We start from the raw sequence: 26,163 nt of genomic DNA, 5'->3' as shown, positions 1-26,163 counted from the left end.
CAAAACATTAACAAAACTCAAACGCTTTTTACACCAGAAGGATTTTAAGAACACAATTTTAGCTTCTTTTAGATTGATTGTGGAACTCGAAGAAATATTATTTCATGCTAATTCCATCATTTATAATTAACTCCTCTCTGCCATTTGTATGCTGATCCTTGCAATTCTGGGTAAAAGAGAAGAGCAGTACATTTTGGGTGTATTGTGTAAGGTGGGAAGTGGAGAGGTGCTCTCTTGGGGAGTTACTGAGTCCTTCCTTCTGGAAATGAATTCTAATTCTGGAAAAGTGAATACTCATGAAGAGTCATCTTGAATGATTTGTGAAAAACCTTGTTCTTATATTTAACGAGTTTTGAATCTTTGTCAGAGGAGTATTACCATTAGATTGAAAAAAAGGAAAATAAACAAATAATAAACACTTAAAAAATCTCCCTATTCTCTTATTCTCACTTTTAGGAAAAGAGACTGACTAATATCTTCTGCCACAAATACCAATGTTCTTAAAAATATTTATGGGACTGCTTTTGGCAACCAGCCCTGTTTTATTTTCATATCACTTTTTGCTCCCATCTTTCCAAACTCATAAACTCCCAAATTGTATTTTCCAATTTTATTCTATGTGGTAAGATTTTTTCCCCCAAAACTTTATTGCTTTATAATTTTAAGATAAAATATTCGAATACATTTCTTTACCAATTGATGTACTAAAATTCAGTGAATTTTTACTTGTTTATAAATGACATTAGGAAAAATATACCTGTCAGATTTGATCAATGTTGATTTTAAACAATATGGAAAAGAAAGATTGTGTTTTTTATAAGCAACTAGAAGCTAATGTAGGAAAGATGATATTGATGTTTAAGACATGCTGGCAAACCGTAACGTATAAATATCAAGTAGGCTATTTTACCGGGGCACAGAAGGTCTCCTCCAAATACCAAAATTAAATTTCGTCATTTTATCCAGAGTTGAAATTGATTATACTGAGAATAACTGCTTAATTTCTATCTTTATCTCTGCCACTGTTTTTTGGTTCAAATCTAAGCTTCATGTTACACTGTTCTCCAGATACACTCTGTGGCTTTTTGTCTATACTGTCCCCACCACTAGAATGTCCTTCTTCAGCTTTAGTTGACAAAATCTTGTATGTTTATTCTTAGTACTGTCATTTTCATAAGTTCTTCCTGACCGTAAATGGCAAATGTAAAATTCCTGCTGCTCTCTAAATGCTCACATCACTTGGCTTGTACTTTCTGTTGTGTTAGTAATTACCACGAGTTGCTTGGGTTGTCATTATTTATTTCTATGCCCAGGCTTCTCCAGGGAGCTCTAAGCATTCTGAGGGCAATGGTAAAGTCTCATTCATCAAAGCATGTTCCATATACCTAAAGTAAGGTCTGAGATTTAGTGGGTAGTAATTAAACATTTATTGATTGAAAACCAACAGTTGAGTCACAGATTAAAGAAGGAAAAATAGATATTTTAGTTTTCTGCTTGCAAGAATTTCAGGCAAAATTGTGCAAATAATTCAGTTTAGAGCTTTGGGTTTATTTTATTGATTAATTTATCTATGCGTAGAGAAAAGGATCATTCCAAGAATTTTAACCTCATTGAGACAATTTATATTTTTTCTTTCAATTTGATTCAGTTATTTGGGATGACTCTTTTTCTCGACACACTTTATAGCCAAAGACAATGTTCCCATTTCTTTTTGGGGGAGAACAGGTAATACATTTTAAACAAAGTGCAAGGTAGGCTGAATACACTCGAAAAAAGTTTGGAAAGGTAGTGGTCTAAACTCACAACATAGTAGATCTTATACATTTTCAATGCTTTACAGAGCTAGAGGGGATCATTACAGTGAAGTATTTCTGAGCAGGGATAGGCATCAAAAATAGGGATGGAAAAAAAGAATGATGTAGACAAGAAGGTGGTTGAGATAAGTTCAGAGACACCTAAGCAACATTTAAAATTTGGTGGAGGTGTGATTTGTTCCTCAGTTTCCCCCTTGCTGCTTTTAGTAGTGTTCTGGTGCTGAGGAGGAGGCTCAGGATCTGGATACAGTGGACATATGCTTATGGTAGATGCTTTAGGATAGTGGTCCACAACCTTTCTGGAGCCAGGAACTGGCTTCGTGGAAGATAGTTTTTCCCCGGAAGAGGGTGAGTGGTTGGGGAGCTGGTTTGGGGAGGACATCGTTCCACCTCAGGTCATCAGGCATTAGTTAAATTCTCATAAGGAGCTCGCAACCTAGATCCCTCACATGTGCACTTCATAGTAGGCTTCACACTTTTCTCAGAATCTAATGCCTCAGCTGATCTGACACACGAGGTAGAGTCCAGGCAGTAATGTTCATTCAGCCAGTGCTCATCTCTTGCTGTGCAGCCCAGTTCCTAACAGGCCACAGACCTGTACTGCTCTGTGACCTGGGGATTGGGGACCTCTGCTTTAGGACATGCAGAACAAGTTTGCAATGAGGACTGGGACGTCTAGTTCAAACCACATTTTCCCTAAAGGTAACATTTTATTTGGAGTATTTGGAATTTTGAGGAGAGGAGTGCGGGGGGTGGGGTGGTTTGAAGGAACTGTGATTATGTTACAAATTAAACCTAATGGATTTTAGATGGTTAGACCTTTATGATAAATGGAATTCATAAAGCCTAGCATTGGTAAAAATACATATCAACTTTTTGATGAGATACAGTGTCTAATAGAATGTTAGCATCTATCTTTGCATCTAAAAATGATTTAAAAACAAATAAATTCACTTGCACCTAGGCATTTTTACTTTCTCTTTCATCTCTCTGTATATGGGTGGGAAGTAATGTGATACATTGCCCAGAATGTCAAGAGTGTGAGAGGAACACACACAAAGTGGTTGCCGAGAATGTATCTGGGAATTAGACATGAAAAGGACCACGTTCCTTTTTCTTCCCATACCATGTAAGTAAGATTCCCTGTGGAATTCTGCTTGTTTCTCAGGGAGGAAAAGCAAACTCTGAGTTCCTGGCAATATTATTAGCAATGAGAAAATTAAGGAAGAGGTACTGAGTGACAAAAATACCATGATGATCAAAGACATTTTCTTGTTATTAAGCCAATCGAAATGGAAGGCCCAGCTTTATTGCCTAATTATTACATGTTAGTGAAGTCAGAATGATTTATAATAGTGATAGACCCAGAAAGAACCTTTAATGACATGCCAACACATTAGTTTTCTTGTATTAAAGTGATCTGTACCTGTTGACATTATTAAATGACTCCCATGCTTTCCATTCTAACATGTTTGCTTTTGAATTTGCATTATTAACCATTATATTTTTTCTATGTACAAACAGTGTATAAACTTCTCTTTGGAGGTTCTGATATTTAATGGTCTATTCTTGGGAAAGGTTGCAGTGAGAATATTATGATCCATAGGGCAATTCTGAAATTACAGTTAGTGCTCTATTGTCTTCCTAGGCATGACTTACGTAGTGGCTTATCTTGTCCTGGTCTTTTAACTTCTTGGCTCTCTTATTCCTCACACATACTGTGTATCTTTAATACTTGACCACTTGTTAAAACTAATGAGATTGTTTTGAAAATGTAAATGTTAGCCCAAGAAAAAAAAAGGAATTACTTTCCATGGCATGTAAGAGTAGTATACAAAAAAAGGGGAAAATATAGATTTTAGATAAAATGTCCTACTTTACAGTATATATATACACATAAAATTATATAGATAATTATCTGAGGTAATTATAATAATATAGCGATATTACCTATATAATTATATAATTATTATATCTATATAATTTTATTATATATAATTATTATATTTTTTATGTGTATAGCACAACACCAACAGTAGATCTGGTTTTAAACCTGAGTTAGTTTAGCTCTTTAACAACTCTTACCCAGACTATTGCTATCACATCTTTAAATTTTGTCTTTGTCCCTGTGGATGGCCTTCTACAATCTATCCTGTATACTATTTTTAATGTGTTAAAACAAGAATCTCACTGATGTACCTCACTACAAGGCAATCCAGGATACTTAGCATGTTATAAAAGCCAGTTATTATTGAGTATTGTTTACCTCTCCAGTTCTTATCTTAGTATTCCACTCTTCAACTTGATCCTGCTCATCAACAAAGTTAATGCTGCATTAATCGTTAATCATGCTGCTTTTGTACTTTTGTTTGTGTGTGTGTGTGGTGGTCGCCATTCTTCTTGCAAAAATTAGTTAATATGTCAGATCTTCTGTGAAGTCTTTGTTGACCATCCACCTAAGTATAAGTGCTTATTAACGATGTATCCTATTGCTGCCTGTACACATGGCATATATTTCTCATACTGTAATTATTTACTTTTATTTCTCTAGTCCTGTTTAGGACAGCCACTTTTCATCTCTGTGTTCCCCAAATTGAATGTAGTACTGATACTTTGCTAAATGTTTATTGAATTAAATTATTTCTCTTTACTAGATTTAGTGAGCTCTGATGTCACCTACAAATATATTATCAGCCCCAAACATTTAATCTCAACCATCAAAAATTTTGCACAACCACTATTTTTATCTCATATATAGGAATGGATTTTTTGTTTTTATTTTCAGTTATTTTGAATAGTAATTTATTTAAGCCTTCCTATGTGTCATGGACCCTGCTGGTTTCAAACAGATTGCTGTGATTGAGTGAATAAACATCAAGAATCTTTTATAGAGGGATTTAATATTATTGCAATCATAACTCTGGTTGGATTAGGGTTTGTTTATCATGCCATTATCTTCAACAAGGCTCATCTGCTGCCTCTTGGGTTCAGGTGCTGCTCAGTGGCTCCAGCCTGTTCTCTCTGAAGAGAGGAGAACTTAACAAATGGACATTATCCTCAAGAGTCATCTCTGCCAGAGGGCTTGGTGGAAGTGATTTGTGAGAATAATGTGTGTGTGTTTTCTTTTTCTCACTGCATATCTCAAATGGCATGTTTTTCACCACTGAAAATAGGAAGATGGTTCTTTTGTGTTTTTTAAAAATAATAGCTAACTTATTCATTAAAAGAACAAGCATTCTTAATTGTGGCAATGGTTTCATGGCCTTGGACATTAAGAACAAGTTATATTTTATATGCTTCCTCATCCAGATTTTTCTCAAGATTAAAAACTAAGATTCCTAGAGAAAAACCTTTTTTTCTTTCAATTTTCACAAGAAGCCTTGCCATTGGAGAATTCTGAGATCGTTGGGAGGAGCTTTGTACAGTGATCTGTAGACAATAGCTCTTGACTGTGTTTTCTGCCAGATTGTGCCAAACCTTGAATCATATGAGCAAGTGAGTGCGAATTAAAGAAATTTTATCAAAAAAAAAAAAAAAAACCACACAAGATTACCTGATTTTGTAATACTTCCCTAATCTAGACTTATGCTTCTGAAGAGTCCCTGCCATTTCTTCATTCCGCAATGTCATCAAGACCCCTGTTACTTTTGTTTGAAAAGTACACAAGTTTTAGAATCAGATAACACGTTTCAGTTCACCAATTAATAGCTATCTGACCTTGGCCAAATCACTGAACTGTTCTTTAAAGCAGTTTTCTGAGGTGTAAAATGAGAACTTTTTCATTGACCTTGTTTGTAAATATTAAATGAAATTGAATGTTTATATTAAATAAAATGTTAATGTTTTATATCAAGTGAAAAAATGGAAATTAATATTCATAAATATTAAATAATATATAACTTAAATGAAACATTTGTAAATATTAAGTGAAAGTACCACCTACAGTCTGAACACATAATATGTGACTTAATAAAACTGTTTAGGTTACTTTATGAAACAAGCGTTTGGTTTCACATATTCTGTGTATCACACTTAGTAAAGCTTAGAAATGGCATTGTTACATTAGATCAACTGGACAGAACAATAAAAGAACAAGTCTCCAGAAGATAAGGTTTTACAAATAAGTAGTGGCAAGGCAATCCAACTTCTCACCTATTTGACTCATTTTTTCAAAACATTAGGTGAATGATACACAATAGCGGCTCTCTTTAAAATTTTTTCACTCTGAGGTTATTTCATTTGTGCTTACTAGCAAAAAATGTTTAAAAAATCAAATCGGTTGACAGAGGGAATTTGAATAATTAAACATTGCAGGGTGGTATGGTGTGCAACAGGGAAAGAACTGCCGCACTAGGAAGAAGGGGTCCCGCGATGGAGACACTCATTTACTATGAGTCTGAGAAAGTCAGTTCACCTTAGAGAGTCTGGGGTGTGAAAGGAGGCTGTGATACCTTTCCTACCTGGAGATAGGGAGCTGATTCAGGTAAAATCTTGACATTCCTTCTGGTTCTGAAACTTTAATACTAGGAGTTGGAGGAAATGCGGACTTTTTCTATATCTATTTGTTTACGATTATAAGTATATTTAGAATGAATAGGATCTTGCCTTAGAATTTGGGGAGTATCACATGGAATTTGTTACTCTATTCAGTCCTTCTTAAGGACTGAATGAATCTACTTTTATTTTTCTCCCAGTTGTGACCCATGAGCTATCAGAATCCCAGTACTATAGTTTCTCTTTTCTTTTAGTGATGTATTAACTACTGTTAGTCTTTTTTTAAATAGGGTTATTAAGGTCAATTAAGTAGTAAAGAATGAAAATTTAGAAGTAGACATTGGTTTGAGTAAGAAAAAGGCAACAGAAATAAAACCATGTTTTGAAAAGTTGGATCAGTATAGGAAGGTAATCCTCATAAAATGATCATTCTAGGTAAGCATCACATACATACACCCGTGGACTTCTTACTAAACTGACCTAGGTTGTGGTGACCTGTGCTTAAGTGATTCTTAAAGTCATTTTCAGTTCTGATTTCTAGTGGTTATGTTACATTCAATAGGGTGTAGCCTTTGGAAAGATCTAATTTCTCAAACGTGCTGTGCCATTCCATCTGAATAGTCCAGTGATTTCAAAGACACCGCGGAGGAATACCATTGATATCAGAGAAGTCCTGCCCTTTCTTAAGATGAAGAGTATGAAAAATATCCAGGCAGATGCAGAGAGGCCATCTGTCTTGAGACTCTAGAGGACATTCCTATACTGGGTGGAGAATTGTACTAAGTGGGCTTGGGAATCTTTCGCAACTCCTCACATTTTTTTTTTTCATTTAAAATATATGATCATTTAGAATAAGTAGAGCTCCGCGTTTTCCTTGAAAACTAGGATGGAATTCATGAAAGAAGGGGACCAGTGAATGTTCTCTTCTGCAGTGGTCTGTGCAGTACTCCATGCAGACAAACACTTGACAGATACCCTTGATATTTCCTTTCTCTTCCTTTGTGGGATTGCTTTGAACTCTACAGGAGACAGTTTAGAATATCATTGCCTTGTCCTGCTTTAGGGATATGTAGGCGGGCTTAAATACAGATACCATTCTCAAATAGCTGGTTCTAGTAAACTAAATGCCCTTCCTGAGGAAATATATGGGTTGTAGATGCTGAAATAAACTAGGTTAAAAATATTTATTACACAAAAGAGATGCTAACTGAAAGAGGCACGCATCCTTGTTCTCCCAACAGTTTCTCACTTGTAAATGGCATCTCTAAAGGGTTGTCCAAATTCCTAGTGTGGGCATGTAGAGTAGACAGCTGAGTCACAGCTGCTAAAATGAGACCATGGGTCCCTCCCGCTCGTGAAGGGAAGAAATAGGGAGAAAGGAGTGAAAGAGAATTGGTGCCAACAGCTTACTTAAAATTCACTGGGTTGAGAAGCCTGTGAGATTCCTAGGCCAACAGGAAGCCATTACTCTATTATGTGGAGTGTCTAAAGCATGAAATCTGCCTTTCCTTAGAGAACTCTTATCATTGGCCATAGTTTGTACAAAAATGTATCTTCTTTCTCCAGAGATCTTTCCTGTATTGCAGGAATGCCAGTGTTCTCTGGCTTATGATATGAGGCTGCTGGCCTACCATTCTAGTTTGCATTTTTGACTTGGTAATACCTGGCCTACTTGTTGACTTTCTCCTGAAGTTTGATGTTTCTCTTCCCCTCGCAGTACGTATTTCCATGCATCTGAAAAGAAGTTTGGAAATGCCAGCTTTGCTTGGGTTTGAACTATGGCTTGATGCCTTACTAGCAATGAGACCTTAAACAAATTACTCAAGTTCTCTCTACCTTAGTTTCCTCATCAATAAAATGGGAATGATAATAATGCCCAACTTTTTAGGTTGTTGTGGGGATTAAATACATCGTTTCATATTAATGTACCCCCTACTAAGGTGTGGATATTAAATGAATTGTTTAGATTGCTTAGAACATTGCCTGGCATTTCACCACTCTGCCATCAATGGCTGCTGAATATCCTGTATAGGAAGTAGCATTGAAGATGATTGGAAAGAGATATTAATTTACCAACAAATTAACACTCCGTCTCATAGGAAGAGCACTAATAAATTAAGATCTGCTCCATATCACCATTACTAATATTGTTTTAGAAATTTTTATGGATTTAAGTAATTTTACACATATACAGAGGAAAACAAACAGTATTATTTAGACATTATGAATTTATACTTAGAAGGCCCAGTAGCATCAATTGTAAAATTACTAGATTTAGATCATTAGCAAAATGATTAGAGACTGCAAATTTTCAAAAAGAGGTGACTTTTCCAAATATCATCAATAAACAATAAGAAAGTATAATGTGGGAAAGGCTAGAAATAAATAGAAACCAAAATATTAGCACTTACTGCTTCTGGTTTTTGGGAATATATGTGATCTTTTAAATAAATTAAAAAAGCTCTATTGTTTACTTAGTACTTACTATGTGCTGTGAACTGTGTTAAATACTTTTTGTATTTTAAAAATAACTATTGGTTTTACACTTCATTTGTGTTTTGACCAAATATTTTCATTAATCCCCTTTGAGATCCATAAAGCTTTCTGAGTTTTGTAAATTGTAGTGCAGCTAATGATTGTAATTGTAAAACTGCATTCCAAATGGCACGTATTGTAATTTGCTGCTACTTATAGCTGCTCGAAGCTGTCAATATGTAGAGAATAGATTTGATCATAGGACTGAAGTAAAACTGCTCTCAATTTAGGAGTGAAAAATGTTAAGTCCCCACCTACTTTCTCTGTGGGAAAAGATGTTTCTATTTTCTGTGTGTGTTGATATTTTCTGTATTTAATGTAGATAGTAATGTTGACTAGTTTACATCTAACTCTTATTCCAGGTAACATTGAGATTTAGAAAAAATACAATATGGCTGGCACCCTGAGTTTTTGGAGAGCTTAACTTTGTGTCCGAAATGCTTAAGAAGAAGAGTCTGTTCATTTGGTGTGGTTGTGATTATGATTATAAACTTAAGGCTGGTAGGCCGAGCATAGTGGTTCATGCCTGTAATCCCAGTACTTTGAAAGGCTGAGGTGGGTGGATTGCATGAGCTCAGAAGTTCGAGACTAGTCTGGGCAGCATGGCAGCACCCTATCTCTACAAAAAATACAAAAATTAGCCAGGTGTCGTGGCATCCACCTGTAGTCCCAGCTACTCAGGAGTCTGAGGCAGGAGGATCACTTGAGCTCCAGAGGTTGAGGCTGCAGTGAGCCAGATTGTGTCACTGCACTTCAGTCTGGGCTACAGAGCAAGACCCTGTCTCAAAAAGAAAATAAACAAGCAAACTTAAGGCTGATAAGGAAGTTTTGCCACTGAAGGCCCAGCCTCAGCCAAGTTAGTGACTGGGCAGGAAGTCAGCTCTCACCCTCACTTACCCTGCAGTTCCCCTCCCCTGTGACTTCTACACCCGTATTTTATAGTACTATAAAGTTTTCTTCGACTCACACAGTTCTCACTTCACCCTTGGAGATGCAATTAATGCCGTTGAGTCAGATTCAGTAGACTTTCACTCATTGCGCTGTTAGGGTCTTTAAAGAAATCACAAATACTCCAATTTAGGACTGCCTGTTGTGGAGGTTACCACAGCCCGATGCAAGGCCACATGACAAATCATTCTTAGCGATTTTTAATGTTTTGGTAGAAATAATATTTCTTGAAAACATGACTATGTTATTGCCAATATCTTCCCAGCAAAAAGTAGTTTTTGTCTCTTTTACAATATGCTCAGAATATATGAAAAACAAATCTTCATATGAAACATAGTCAATCCCTTTTATAGATTACTAAAGGGAACTGAGGGTGAACTGCAGAATCCTATAAATGGATGATGCTCGTTTTGGGGGTACATTTACTTGTTGACCTGATCACAGCAGGGAGAGGGTGCACACATTTCCTTCTAGATACAGCAGTCTTTCACTGGTTGGAGGTTACAAGCTGTTGAATAATAACCCAAATGCATTTCATGAAAGAATCTTAGACAAATACAATTACTTGGAATATCAGCTAATTGCTTGCTCTATACATGATTTTCATGTCTTACTTCCTCCAGTGTGACTTCCTCCATGTACCTTCTCGATCTGAGTAAAATCTATGGTAACAACCAAATTGTAGACTAAAATTAATCATAATGGTGAGGGCTAAAAGGAGGGGTTAGGAAAGGACTTGACCCTGGATGGTATTTTCTTATTTTTCTTAGTACATTTAACATGTGTATTAGTGTATTTTCACACTGCTGATAAAGACATACCTGAGACTGGGCAATTTACAAAAGAAAGATGTTTAATGGACTTACAGTTCCCCATGGCTGGGGAAGGCCTCATAATCATGGCATAAGGCAAGGAGGAGCAAGTCACATCTTATGTGGAATGGCAGGGGGCAAAAAGAACTTGTAGAGGAAAACGCTCCCTTTTAATAACGACCAGATCCCATGAGACTTACTCAGTATCACTACAACAGCATGGGAAAATCCTGCCCCCATGATTCAATTACCTGCCATTGGTTCCCTCCCACAACACCTGAGAATTCAAGATGAGATTTGAGTGGGGACACAGCCAAACCATATCAACATGTGACTTTACAAGTTGATTGTATTGTAGGCCACTAATTGAAAATGCTATTTCTAGGAACAGATTTTATTTTACTAATGTCAGGCTAGGAGTAAAAATATTGAATTAAATAATGTTATGAGTAATAGTAGCTAGGTAGTCACAGTCATAGTTCAAACATTTCTTAATGAAAAAATATATATTTACATCTTCTGGCAAAGTTATAAACCCATCCCTTCCAGATAAAGCAGCATCAGAAATACTTATGATGTGTCTACCTCGATTACACGTAATCTATTTTGCATTCTGATTTTATCTTCAGAGAAGGCCTGCAGTTACTGAAATGATAAGTGAAAAGGAGCTAAATTATGTAATTAGATGTCAGGAGAATACTAGGAACTTATACTTATAGCCATTTTTTAGATAAGTTTATTGTTGGCTGACTTAAAAGGCTATTGGTGTAATCAATCTTATCTTGGATAGCTTATCATAAATGTTACTTCCCATAAGTAGTTTCCCTGTGTTTATTTTCTTAATCCACTAAATTGCTAGCTGAAATAGTTCATGGCTAGGAAGGGATACTTTTATGTCACAGATCTCCCATGGCACTTTCTTCTTTCCATTTTCGTCACTGATTCAACATCTCTTTACCTCTGTAACATCTTTGGATCTTTTTATTCTGTCAGCAGTTTGGCCAGATAATTGCCAGATCCTATGTTATTTCTTAAAATATGCTTTGTCTTAATCAATTGATAATGTTGAATATTCAGATTCTCCACACGAATTATTATGATATCTTTCTGTTATTCATTAGTCCAAAGTTTGAGGGTATATTTGCAAGCCATTTTGCTCTTAGTGCCCTTTAAGTCTGTTCTTTCAATTTTTCCCTCTAGCCATTGGGTTCATTAAAAAGACCGATAGACATTTTGCTTTTGTTTCTCTCAGTGTTGATAGCCTTAGCTTGTGTCTATAGGACTCAGGACTAAACATATGCCAACATTTATGTAGGGTAGAAGTGAAAGTGCTGGATTATAGGGCAAGCATATTAACAACTTTGCTAAATGAAACCAAGTTGCCCTCAAACAAAGAAAGTGCCAATTGTCCTTCTGTTCTCTCCTCTATGATCAATACTACATATTATCAATCCTTTGCTTTTTTGCAAATGATATGGACAAACTCTTCATTTTCATTGCAATTTGCCCTTACTTGAATAGTGAAGTTGAGAGATTTTTTTCCTAAGTTTATTGGAACCGTAATTAGGGGTAGTGTTTTTTTTTTTTTTTTTTTTTTTTTTGAGACAGTCTCACTCGGTCACCCAGGCTGGAGTGCAATGGCATGATCTCGGCTCACTGCGACCTCCGCCTCCTGGGTTCAAGCTATTCTCCTACCTCAGCCTCCTGAGTAGCTGAGATTACAGGCACTTGCCACCATGCCCAGCTAATTCTTGTATTTTTAGTAGAGATGGGGTTTCACCATGTTGGCCAGGCTGGTCTCGAACTCCTGACCTCAGGTGATCCACCTGCCTTGGTCTCCCAAAATGCTGGGATTATAGGCATGAGCCACTGCACCCGGCCGGGCAGTTTTATTTTTAATAATTACTGGCCAGGATGTCCTTGTCAGAAACACATTGTAATAATTTATTTTATCTATTTTTAGTGACTTGAATATTTCAAAATATAAGGTGTGACTTGAGATGAGAAGTGAGTCATGAAAGCTATAATACTGAAGATACCAGACTTCAAATGCTATCTTCGTACTGCTAGTGCTTTTAATCTATTATGCAAATCTTATTTGCCAGCTTTCCTCCCCCATACTTGAAATTTAAAAACTTCTTGCTTTTTAGATTTTCTTCTGAAGGACCGTGTTCACCTTTTTCAATAAACTTTACAATTTGTTTTTTTTTTTTTTTTTTTTTTTTTTGAGATGGAGTCTCACGCTGTTGCCCAGGCTGGAGTGCAGTGGCGCGATCTCGGCTCACTGCAAGCTCCGCCTCCCGGGTTCCCGCCATTCTCCTGCCTCAGCCTCCTGAGTAGCTGGGACTACAGGCGCCCGCCACCACGCCCGGCTAATTTTTTGTATTTTTAGTAGAGACGGGGTTTCACTGTGGTCTCGATCTCCTGACCTTGTGATCCGCCCGCCTCGGCCTCCCAAAGTGCTGGGATTACAGGCTTGAGCCACCACGCCCGGCCACTTTACAATTTGATAGATTTAAACTTGGTCATTATGTTTTGGAGCAAGGGCTGGAGGGAAAATTAAAAGAAGTTGAATGAAAGAGTTTTATAATACTTCAGTGAATCATTTTTTCTTCTTCTTCTTCTTCTTTTCTTTTCTTTTCTTTTCTTTTCTTTTGACTTGGTCTTGCTCTGTCAATCAGGCTGGAGTACAGTGGCGCAATAGCTGACTGCGGTCTCAAATTGCTGGGCTCAAGAGATCTTCCCGCCTCAGCCTCCCAAGTAGCTGGGACTACAGGTGTATGCCACTCCTCCTGGCTAATTTTTAAAAATTGTTGTAGACGTGGGGGTCTTGCTTTGTTGCCCAGACTGGTCTTGAACTCTTAGGCTCAAGCAATCTAACCCCTCTGTCTTCCCAAAGTGCTGGGATTACTGGTGTGAGCCACTGTGCCTGGCCCCAGTCATCTAACTCTGATGAGATCAGGATATTTCAAGTCTGGAGATCTTTTCATACATATTGTTCTTAGGAACCACGAACTTCTGATATACTAGAGTTTGAAGCAAAAGAAGGTTAACTTCTTATCTCCATTAAATTGTTGCCTATGAGTTGGACAAGCTTGATCTAGATGTTTTCCTAACTAAGATACTAACTAATGATGACTTAAATGTGCATAACACTTAGCTTCTAATATCATAGGATATTGTGGAGAAATTTTCAAACTAATTGGCACACGTTTCTAAGTAGTAGTTGGAAATAGAAATCAGAAGGTCAGTCCAAATAGTTTCTTTGTTGGTATAGAAATGAAAAAATGAAAACACACACAAACCTGAATCTTGGTGAGATCCAATGTAAAATTTTATTCACTATTCCCCCCTTTAACACTGTCTTCGTTGGGTTAGAATGGCCATTGACTTACATGTCACTTAAATGTCTGTGCAAAGCAGTGGTTTTTGCTGCTTGAGAAATCTTTATGTGGTGATTCCACTAAATGGTAACTATGTGCACTCTCCTGAGGGAGGAAATTTGAGGAGAGTTACTGTGATTCAGGTTTCAGCATTGATTTGGTCAGAAGTTGGCACTTTTAAAGATTATCTTAAAAGTTTCACTAAAACTCCCTTTAAAGCCCAGAGTACTGTCTTTATGAGAAAGGGAGCAAAGGTCCTCTACATCCAGGGTTCTGATGTCAGTCAACATTAACAAAATGATTTGCTTATGTTTGTGTGAGTGGCTTGTTTGTTCTGGACCAGACAGAAGGCTAAACTGACATTAAATTATGCTTAGAATGAGAATAGCTGGTTAATGCATCCAGTAGCAATAGTTAATATACTGGTTGTAATGAGGATGATATCCAATTATCTATTCTAACTGAAGAAAATGGCAGAAAAAAACCATCATTCTTTATTCTTAAGAATTGTGTTTTAAGAAGTTTGAAAAACCCAAACACTGGTCCATACACCATCTATGTTAACCTAGTCTAGAAACATTTTGATACGCAAGGGGTTTTATATTAATGAAAAATATGGGAAGATAAAGTTATATATATATATATATATGGAATTATTATTTTTGAGATTGGGTCTCACTCTGTCACCCAGCCTGGAGTGCAGTGGTGTGATCATGGCTTACTGCAGCCTCACCCTCCCAGGCTCAAGTAATCAGTCTCCCGATAGCTGAGACTACAGTCACGCTCCACCATGCTTGGCTAATTTTTTTTTATTTATTTTTTGTAGAGGTGGGGTCTCCCTATGTTGCCCAGGATAGTTTCCAACTCTGGGCTCAAGTGAGCCTCTTTAAAAAAGTGTTCTTTTTTTTTTAAATTTCAAGATGCTTTTTAATTATTTACATAAATTAATTGGTTATCTATTTTCTTGAAGTGTACTTCAAAGTCCTACAAAACTTAATTGTTGACCTCCTTAAAATGTAGGTGAGTATATTTAAATTTCCTTTGCCAGTCTGAAGTAAAACTTTAAATTCAACCCCTCAAAGCAGGCCTTTGCCCTTCCTCTAGGAGATTGGGTCATGGAATTCTGTTTTACATCCCTTCATAAAAGAAAAATGATCTATCTCCCATCATGCTTGAGCTAAGTCAGGAGCAACTACTGAAATAAGCTAGTGTGTGTCTCATATGGGTGAAGTGGAGCCCACCAGTAATCAATAATCTCTCCAGGAGAAACAAAACAAAACAAAGATATGTTTAAATGTGAGCTTGGGTGGTTTCCAATTTTACCAAAATGTAAATATGGCTTCAGTTGAGAATTTTATTTTTCACTACATTTAGTCTCTATTACTTTGTTCAATGAGTTTCTCTATTGTGTATCTAACACTAAGCGAAAAAGACCTTTTGCTGGAATAGTTAAAAGTATAAAAAGTAGGAAAAGAAACTTGGGTAAATATACTCACTAATGATCTTTGGGAAAACACCTGGTTTATTATCCTACAGTTTGTGCAAGGGCTGCTGCAAAAATAGTCAGAACAAAATTGCTTTTAATGTTTTTAAAGATAGAAAATTCACTGGTTTATACATGTTTTAGGGGGAGGTGAGGTGAAAAGTGAAGGTTCCCAAGCAAGAGTGATAGGACAGTGTTAATGATCATATAAATTTTCAGCCTTAAGTCACCCTATTTAAATACAATTATTTGTAAAAATTTTAATTAGCTAGACTTTTATAGCTTTTTCCAATAAAGACCCTTTCCTGTTTGTGATATCAGAGATGTCTGAGAGACGTTGACGTATTATATGGTTCAAAATTTACCACATTTTTATTCTCATAGGATGCAGCACCAACATGATACCAAATGGGTGGAATGGGGAATATCTTCTCTTGAGGTTGTGCCCATTGGAGGCAACTGTACTGGATAATTCTAAAAATGGCTAATCCTGCCTCACTTTTAGGAGACACTTAATGTAGTGTTTAAGAGTAAAGAACCCATAGTGCCTAAGTTCAGCCCCTGGCTCTGGTACTTTCTTGCTCTGTGACTCTTGGCAAGTTTTATTTTTTCTGCTTTGGGGTACTTTTCACTAACATGTTCCTTTTACATTTTCAAAAACTCTTTTCATCTGTGAAATCATTTCTATGGGTATTTGGCATGTAATTAATTACCCATTAGCTCCATAATGAGGTTGGATGAAGTCACATACATACTGGCAAAGCTGCCCAGGTCTCAGAGGCTTATTTTTGAATTCCAACTTGTACCTGAGACCTAAAAATTAGGTAAGATTTGGATTGATCACACTTCGGGATCCCCTGCTACAATGGATATGTGGTTACCTGTATTTAAAACAAAGGACTGCTGACCTTTTTCCTTTTAATAGCTGCTTCCTTGATTTACATAACTATTCTTCATTTTATTTCATTTATAGAAAGAGCACTGAACTAGTGAAGCATAGTAGGAGATAACTCGCATGCATGTATACATGTATATGCTAGGGCATGAGGTATTTCCTATTGTGGTCTTACAAGCTGGAAGCATTTGGACTGGAGGCCCTTGAAAGTGTCTCTAGTTCTCACTTTTTCTAATTTCACTTTATTACTCATACTGCTTGCCAGCCAGACAACTGATTTGGTTTCAGATGTAGCACTATCACTTTCCATTTCTGGTTCAGTTGCTTGGCTGTGTGTGGCTCACCACTACTCTTAACATGTGAGAAAGAAAATATGGAGGTGATGCAGAAGTTAAAGGTTCTTGGTTGTAAGCTTTTAAGCAGACTATATTCTGCCTACGGTTTAAGATCACAGTGATCTAAACCAGCGGTTGGTGAACTTTGGGCCAAATTCAGAATGTGGCCTGTTTTGTGAATAGAATTTTAATCAAGTACAGCCATAGCTATGCCCATTTGTTAGGTATTCTTTGTGGCTTCTTGATATGATGACAAGAGTTTTGTAGTTATGACAAAAATGGCATGGCCCACAAAACTGGAAATATTTACTACCTTACTTTTTGTACATGAAGTTTGCTGATTCCTATGCTAAAGGAAGGTATTTACTGACTGTTTGAAAGTATATATGATGAGTGTTCAGGTAAAACTGATTTTAGCAATATGGTAATATTGCCTTTATATAAACTATCTTTAGTCTTTCTGTGTATATTAGATGGAAACCATATTTCTCTTTTTGTTAAGGGCTTAGCTGTTAACTGTGTGCATCTGTATAGCATATACAGAATAAACTGGGAAGAATAAAACATGAAAAAATAAGGATGCTTTTTTAACCAAAAAAAAACTGTGTTGGGTGTTAAGAGTTTGACATGCATTATGACTAATCTAACACCACTGTGCTATAACTGTTATTATTTTGATTGTACTGGGGAGGAAATTGAAGCTCAAAGAAGTAAAATATGAAAGCTATGTATGTATTTAGCCATTACTCCAGGCTGCGTTTAGCTATATTGTCTCTCTTCTATCACTTGCGTGGATGATGTATGGCCCATACTTAAAATTCTTTCAGCCTTATTAATAGAGATATAAGGAATTTTAATGTTGTTTCTCTGTAAAGATGAAGGGGGTGGAATTGAACTTGTTATTACACTCTGGTTAGTTCAGTGAAGATTATTTAGTTGGAGTAGAGCATCTGCTTCAAATAATATACAATTTGAATAGAAGCCTTACTAGCTAAATAATCTTGGATTATATAAACATATATTCTTGGCTAGAGATGGAACTCTAGGGATGAACAATTAGATAATTAACAATTGTGTTTGAAGTGAGTTCTGTCATCATTAAGAGCTATTTCTACCTATCAATAAATAATGGGTCTGGATTTCCTGAAATGTGTCTCTAGTTCTTTTTCCTTAATGAAGGAGTTAGACCTAAATAATATTTTCACACCCTCATTAACTACAAGCAGGGCAAAGGATACTTTCAGGATCTCAAGTGATTATTATTTAAAGAACTCCTATTCATACATTTTCTGTTTTCTTCTAGTAGATCCTCTTTGGTAATGAACCAGAGCAATGTGTTATGACCAGTGACTCATAAATATGCCCTTAAAACCATTTGTTATTTGTATCGACTTGGAATTGTTCCTGTTTTAATTTCAGTACTTAAATTGGAAAACAAAACTGTTGCTTGTCATTACAGCAGGTATAAAGTACCTAAATATTTATCTTGGTATGCCAGTTTTTGTTTTGTACCTTCAGTATTCCCAGAAGTGTAGAGTTAAAAGGAAAAAAAAAAAAAAAAGCTATTCAGATATGCCAATATATTTCAGAGGAAAGATGAACTTTATTTAAGACTATTAATTTCTGGCTGGGCGCAGTGGCTCACGCCTGTAATCCCAGCATATTGGGAGGCCGAGATGGGCGAATCATGAGGTCAAGAGATTGAGACCATCCTAGCCAACATGGTGAAACCCTGTCTCTACTAAAAATACAAAAATAATGGGCATGGTGGCATGAGTCCCAGCTACTCGGGAAGCTCAGGCAGGAGAATCGCTTAAACCTGGAAGGCGGAGGTTGCAGCCAGTCCAGATCGTGCCTCTGCACTCCAGCCTGGTGACAGAGCGAGACTCCGTCTCAAAAACAAAAACAAAAACAAAAACAAAACCCACTAATTTCTGTACTTCTGTAAGGTGTTTTTCTGGGAATAAACTATATTACCCAGATTATCAATAAAACTGCATTTAAGATATTTAGTAATTTTCATTCTTTTAAAATTTTTGTGAAATATATTGGCTTTTTTTGTAATGAATTTTGGAGATCATACCGACAAATTTATATGATGGTTTCTGATTAGCGTAAATAGATGACAAAGTTAGTTTAACTCAGTATTGCATGTGTCCTAATGTGACATGTAATTAATCTTTCTCTGTGTCCTAAATAGAAGAAAGATCATTCCAAGTTGATAATCACTTACATGAGCAAAGTTATGTATCACAGCTTAATTCACTATTGGAGAAGGTTAATTTGTCCATTTTTGGGGATCATCAAGCAACTTTACTAAGGGGATATTGTATTTTCCAACATATTTTGTTTTGGGCTTTCTTTCTACTTGAAAAAACTACATATATTCCAAAAATTTAAGAAAATGCTCTGTATCTTCAGCTAAATAAAGCTTGTTCTTTACAAACAATAAAGAACCATGAAAGATAATTCTACTTTGTTTCTTGCTACTGTACTCAGTCAGAAAATTAAGAATCTAGAGGTGCCATGAAGGGGAAAATGTGGAAGACCCTAGACAATCTTTTAAAAGAATGTCCTTCACAGCTTTCCAGTGATCTACTGACTTTTCATTTTTCTTCAGTTCAACTTCGTTTAAATTAAGTTGAACCCAGGTTTTATTGAGAAGTTTGACTTCAGAAAGGACTTAAATTTAGTATTCATTTTTTTCCTGATTCTGCAGAAAATGTCTCCAGTTCCGTGTTCTCTCACAGAACTTTTACCTTCTCTTTAAATAAGCACTCAAGAATCTAAATGCCAGATGTTTAGGCAATATAGTTTTGGGGCCGGGGTACTTACTTTTCTTTACTTTTTATGTTTAATCTTTTTGGTGTCTAATACTACTTAGCACCACATTTTTCACTGAGCAGTTTAGGAATAAAATGAAATTCTGGCAAGTTCAAATCAGCTTGATTTTTATTTTCAGATGAACAGGTTGCCAACCCCTTAAGTGGCTTGCTATCACAGAAGCAGACCATTTTGGTGATAGATCTGTCCCTTAGTTGATTGATTGGAGTAGAGGAATTAGCAATCTGTGACATGCTCTTCAGAAGTAATTTTCCTCCAAAGGTCAAGGAACTGTGGTCACCATTTCTCTGGCATGATTTGCAGCTACTCATTGTAGCCTTATCACCAGTAGCAAATGCAACAGCAGAAAATGGAACATTTCCGTGCTCATTTTTCTTTCCCTCTGCCTAACTAAATTTCTTGAACACCAATTTGGTATTACCTCTTTCTGTTCTGCCATCTACCATCCAGCTCAGTGAAACTTTAAATTCATAAGGTATGTTTTAATTTATGAATTGGGACCTTCCTATGACATTTCTCTTTTAAATAGATTTATGTAATGCTATATATAAAGATGTCTTGAACTCAAGAATGTGTATCGAGGACTATGTATAATAGGGGACTTAGGTGTTTAGACCTTTCTAGTGAGTCCTAAATGGTCAATGGGAACTGTATATGTTTGAATTAATTCAGGATATGTTATGTGCTGTTCTCTGTTACAAGGTTGAAACAAATTATTTTCCTCTGTTTCCCTCCATTCCTCTTTTAACTCTACATGGGTTATTACCATTTTTTTTTTAAATGCTTGAATTGCCTCATACTCTTTGATAACATCTTTTAAAGATTTTAATACAGCTGTAGAACAAACTCTAAACTCCTTTTGCTGACATCTAAAATTTTTCGTATTTACTTGTTTCTTCCTAGTTTCCTACATATTCTGGATGCTCATTATACAGAATTATTTGAGATTTCACAACATATGATGTTCCCTTAGACTTATATGCTGCTGCTCTTGCTTTTCCTCTACTTTTAATCCCATTTCCATTCTGAGTTGCCTCTGTTTGGTATATCCTTCCTCATATTCACTACGAGTAACTCAATGAAACCTTCCCTAAGCAATCCTAGTGTGGGTAGCCAATTCTTTTGTGTTCTTTGGAATTTTCATCATATTATTATCCTACATAACAAATTGTATTTATTTTAATATATATGTCTCCCATAGTTTGTCTCATTTATCAGTCTAGTATTATTATTTTTGTATTTCCTATAGTCTACTCCAGTATACTGTATTTGCCCTTAACCTTGAAATACAAAATTATTTACAAAAAGATTTGCAAAAGATTTATTAGTATGCTATATTTTACACCGCTTGGATTATACCTTGTTGTAAATTAGATATTAAAAATTATTTTGAAAGTTTTCTTGTTACTCAAGTCAAGTAGACCAGTAATAATTTTCAAGACTCCTTTGACAAATTTCAGATAGGGAAGGGATGTACAACAAATAGCAAGGGTTGACCCACTTATTTTGTATAGCTACTCCTAGTTGTTATTGCTAATCAGAATCCTGTAGTCTAAAATTAACAGTGGCTATGAAGGAGAGCAATTAAGGCCATTTGTCTTTCAAATGAGTCAATATGGGTCCCGCTGGTAGTTTAAATTTATATACAAAGGGCACTCACATTATTATAAAGGGTAATGGGGGCCCTGAAGGCCTGTGTTGGAAAGCAGTAAATTATTTCAGAGTTTGATAGCAAATTATATTTTGAGAAAAACATTCCCCTTGCTATGTGAAGATACATTTCCTAGCAACCTATTTTCATTGATTAATTTTAAATTAAAAAGTACATCTTTTTTAATGAGAGCATTTATAAAAAGTCTATTTTAAGCATATTTAAAAGACAATATTAAGCTTTTGAGTTCTCGAGTTGGGTTGTTTTATAGGTTTTCTGTATTCATAAGAGTGATTCAAGAATACGCTCAACATATTCTCCTTTTGGAAAAGATTTTAGAGCTTATAGTGCCAACATGACATCTCTGATGTTTCCTGCTTTGCCTGTGACACTCACCCCTCTCTGTCGTTGGTGAGGAGTGTAACTTTCACTCATACTCAGATTACCAAACTTTTGATGAGGAAAGTAAATTCCTTTTTTTACAGGGAAGAATTTACAGCATTGGGGTTTACTACTCCTTAGTCTGTTGCTTGGTCAGAGAATTCACTGAGTTTCTTCGCAGAGATCCCCATGGAAACTAAACAAATAAGCTATTTGAAAGGAGACAGGTTATTGGTTTTTCTCATTAAACCCACTGCTGGATTTTCATTAGTTCTAATGCATTTTCTTTCAAGATGAGACATATAGGCCAGTTCTTATTTTCATGATTTGAATAAACTAAATATGTTGAGTCGTGTGTGCCTGTACACATCAGCTAAGAAGCAAAAATAATCCTTCTACTTTTGCAATACAATTACCCCTGAAAATTAAGCCAGAAAAACCATGACTGATGGAAAGGGGAAATGCTACCCTCATTTAAAAAGACTAAGTTATTAAATAAAGTAGGAGCAGTGAAAGTGATTATAGGCTAATCTGATTGGTTTTATGCTTGAGTCACCCCCTACCTTTTAAATCATAATTGTGTATGAAAGTAATCTAAATAAAGCATGGAAGATATCACAGACCTCAAGCACTTTAGACCCTAAAAAGCTTTATGTTTCATTGGCTATTATGAGATTTCAAATAGTTCTTTTAAAGCAAAGATGTTGGTAAAACTTAAATTATTTCACCTTTTTGAATTTGCATTGTAGAGGAAGACAACTTTCACTCTTGTTCTTCCTCTGCTTCTCACCGCTAAAGTTATTAAAAATGAGTTAGGCTCTAGGTGGTTTGTGAGGCAGGAGAATAGGGTCTGGAGGCAGGGAACCTAAGGCTGATTCACCTGACGTCCTAGAACTAAATAGAAAGGAAAACCCCAACTTTCCAGTTTCCCTTTGCAAACTTCCTCATTTTCTGAGTGGTGATGGAAAATTGAAAGTACCTCTGATTGGTTGCAGAAAGTACTGTACAGTGTTGATTGTGGGCCACCACTTCATTTATATGAGGTGAACACCAAGTGGCCAATCGGAAGCCTCTAGGGAGGTATTTGGATCCCAGAAGATTCCGTATCTGGGCCCTTGAGCCGCTGCTCGTGCACTCCCACACTGTGGAGTGTATTTTCATTTTCAGTAAATGTCTGCTTTCATTACTTCATTCTTTCCTTGCTTTGTTGTGGGTTTTGTCCAATTCTTTGTTCAAGATGCCAAGGACCTGGGCAAATTGCAGTGAAGACCCTCTACCAATAACACTTTGTATATTTCAAGAAAGCCTGACTTATGCATGTATCTTCTATTATTTTTAATGATTCAAAATCAAGATTATGAGTAACATACTGTATATATCAATATAACATTTCCTTCTCCCGAGCTTTCATTATGTTTGGAAAATCTGTGTAGAATGTAACAGTAGTCCTCTTTTCTCCTAGGTGGCTGTACTTTTGATGATGGTCCAGGGGCCTGTGATTACCACCAGGATCTGTATGATGACTTTGAGTGGGTGCATGTTAGTGCTCAAGAGCCTCATTATCTACCACCCGAGATGCCTCAAGGTGAGAGTCACTCTGTTTAGTCAATGTTAGGGGAACAGTTTTGCAGTGTCTAGGATTTTCTTATTTTAGGTGTAACAACAATAATTTAATGGTTATAATAAGCTAAATTGCTATGCTACTGGATCACATCTAAGAGCCTTAAAAGTATTCTCTGCCTTTCCCTTAATAACTTTCTGTAATTCTGTATTCCTCAAGAATCCTCACTATACCTTTGTTATTTCTGTCTTTGAAAAAAAAAAGATAAGTATTAGTGTTTTTTTTCTATTTAATAAAAACCCAAGTTACAAACCAAAAATCAAAAAATAAAAAAAGCAGAATAAACAAAAAAAAAATCCTTTCCAAAAAAATCTTAAATGTGGGATCAGCTCTTTTCATCGTTATTCAATTAAATTATACAGGTTGGATCCAATCAGACTAAAGGGAAATAATTTTATTACATTGTAGGGAGAGAGGTTGTGTCTTTCTCCCAGTGGTCATGAGCATGCCAGTGATTCTGAGGGGAGGCAGCATGGAGACAAAAGTGTCTAATGGAGATCTTTTATGTGGGAATTGTAGAGAAATAGGGGAAAAATCTGTTCTTTTTGTTTGTTTGTTTGTGTTTTGAGATGGAGTCTCACTCTGTCACCCAGGCTGGAGTGCAGTGGCCTGATCGCAGCTCACTGCAACCTCTGCCTCCCAGGTTCAAGCAATTCCCCTGCCTCAACTTCCTGAGTAGCTGGAACTGCAGGTATGCACCACCACGCCCAGCTAATTTTTGTATTTTTAGTAGAGACGGGGTTTCACCATGTTGGTCAGGCTGGTCTCAAACTCCTGACCTTGTGATCTGTCCGCCTCGGCCTCCCAAACTGTTGGGATTACAAGCGTCAGCCACCGCGCCCAGCATCTTTTCGTTTTTTACCTTACTTTGTTATATCCTTTGATTTTGGGTTTTGTGAGATAATATAATTTATAATTGTTTAAGCCAGTGTGCAGTGTGTTTCATCTTACTTAGGAAAAACACACAATTAACATAGGATGTCAATATTTACATACCATTTCATACAATATTAGACTAATAGTTGTGCTTTTCAATTCTGCATGTTAATCTGGAGCAAATTCCAAGTTCTATGCATATATGCTTAGCAATAACATAAATTGTAACTTTGAAAATATAAACAGAAATTTAAAAATACAACATCAAAGAGATCAAACTCTTTTCCTTCCAATATTTAGAAAGAAACAAGAATAGTACATGGTACATAATTATATATTATATATAGTCACATATATATAATATATATCATTATGCTATTATAATATATAATATAATGTGCTGATTACTTAGTACTAGTAATTTAGGTTTCAGAGTGTATTTTAGTATTTTTATTATGATTAAAAATGGTTTAGAATTAATTTTTCTACAAAATGAGTAAGTCCTTCTTGAGTGTGAATTTTAGATGCGACAATTTTAAACATAGCCATTAGAAGTGAAAATGTCAGTTCTGGTTATTGAAGAGTGAAAATTCTATCAGCAGCGTCCCTGAACTTGCTGATTAATATGATTTAAAAAAACAAAACGTGAAAACATCAACAATAAACAATTTATCACAATCATGCAAAGCAAATAAAACCTAAAAGTTACATTTCTAAATGTAATTATTGGTTTGTAAATGAATATGGTAAATATTTCCTTGAAAAAATGTTTATTGGCTCCCCCATGATGTGTACTTTTATAGTAGAAAGAATTAAATTTGCTTTTTACTCTGAATTGTCACCTTCTGTGACTGAGTAGGCAAATGGTTATTTTTGAGGCTGAACTGAGCCATAATTTCCTTTGCAGAGGGAAAATTGGAACTGTGTGGTTGACACTCTTTGCTTCTTATATTTGACCCCTACTTTGTCAGCAGACTCATTTAATTTTGTGCATAGATTTGTATTTTTTCTTTCAAAGGTATGTAACCTTATTTTCCTGGTGCATTTTAATTAAACTACTGTAATTTTTTACCTGCATTTTCTCTGTGGTATATTTAGACTGAACTTTTCATATAAAATTAAAGGGGGTGGGCTGGGATGCACACATTTTGAATGTTTATCATCATAGAATAATAAGAAAGATGTTGATTTATGGAAATGTTACCATTGCTAATTACCATTGATGGTGGGTAATGAATAGTTGAAGAATTACTGCTCAGATGACCTTGTTGGCTCACCTTTGATGAACAGCTTAATCGGTGGTTACAGTACAGGATGATATGCACAGAAAATGAAAGCATTTGAAATTCAGCCATATCTTCCAATTAATAGTACATTAAGTAATTAATCATGCAGAGGAGGGAAAAAGGTCACGGCCACTTTGCCGAATGAAACTGTGTTTAGTCTTCAGAGAGGTGAGAGAAAGCACTCATGTATATTCTTCTTTTAGTCATCTCTTTTTATAATAGATACTATTGTTTTCATTTTCCTTCTGATATTCCTTTAAAGTGCTGACTGAACATTCCTTGCTCATAAATTGGCATAAAGGAGACATTTAGATTTATCATACTAAAATGTTATGATCTTTTTATTTTCACATAAATTAGCAAGCATGCTTATTTTCTTTATGTACTTTAAAAACACACACAAAAACAAAACAAACAAAAAACCCCCAAATGTTTGGCAACTCTATAAAAGCTGGCTCTCCAAACCTAACTTGTTATTGAACTGTGTGATACTTGGTGCTGTTAACTGGCTTCTGTTTATTGACCTTTTTGGACTAAAAGCCAAGAGTGAGTGAAAAAAGACAGGATGAATAAATAGAATGAAAGAAGGTTGAAGATGGTTAGTAGAGAATAATAGACAAAAAGAAAATTGTTTCTATTCATGAAGAGATACAGTACCATCAATCATTACTTAAAATGTTCTGCAGCAGTTCCTACTTCCTACTTACTACACAGTCCCACATACTAGTTTGGTCAGATTACAATGATGATGACTGAAAGGTCTGCCAAATAGAATAAAAAATAGCATACAAAAGAATAGGTACTT

General features: G+C 35.8%; 1 protein-coding gene across 14 annotated transcripts in view; it reads left to right on the top strand.

The window, feature by feature from the left end:
* LOC105465585 (protein tyrosine phosphatase receptor type K) overlaps positions 1-26,163 on the top strand; it is a 558,841-nt gene that overhangs the window by 99,669 nt on the left and 433,009 nt on the right. For all 14 annotated transcript variants that reach the window (XM_071096434.1, XM_071096427.1, XM_071096433.1 and 11 more), the window contains exon 2: positions 23,038-23,160. In XM_071096434.1, the coding sequence (XP_070952535.1) occupies positions 23,038-23,160 (123 nt within the window). The remainder of the gene's footprint in view (positions 1-23,037; positions 23,161-26,163) is intronic.

This window comes from Macaca nemestrina, chromosome 5, assembly GCF_043159975.1.
Source record: "Macaca nemestrina isolate mMacNem1 chromosome 5, mMacNem.hap1, whole genome shotgun sequence".
Lineage (NCBI taxonomy): Eukaryota > Metazoa > Chordata > Mammalia > Primates > Cercopithecidae > Macaca > Macaca nemestrina.
The sequence above is the reverse complement of the archived record's forward strand: the minus strand, read 5'-3'. Positions and strand labels throughout refer to the sequence as shown.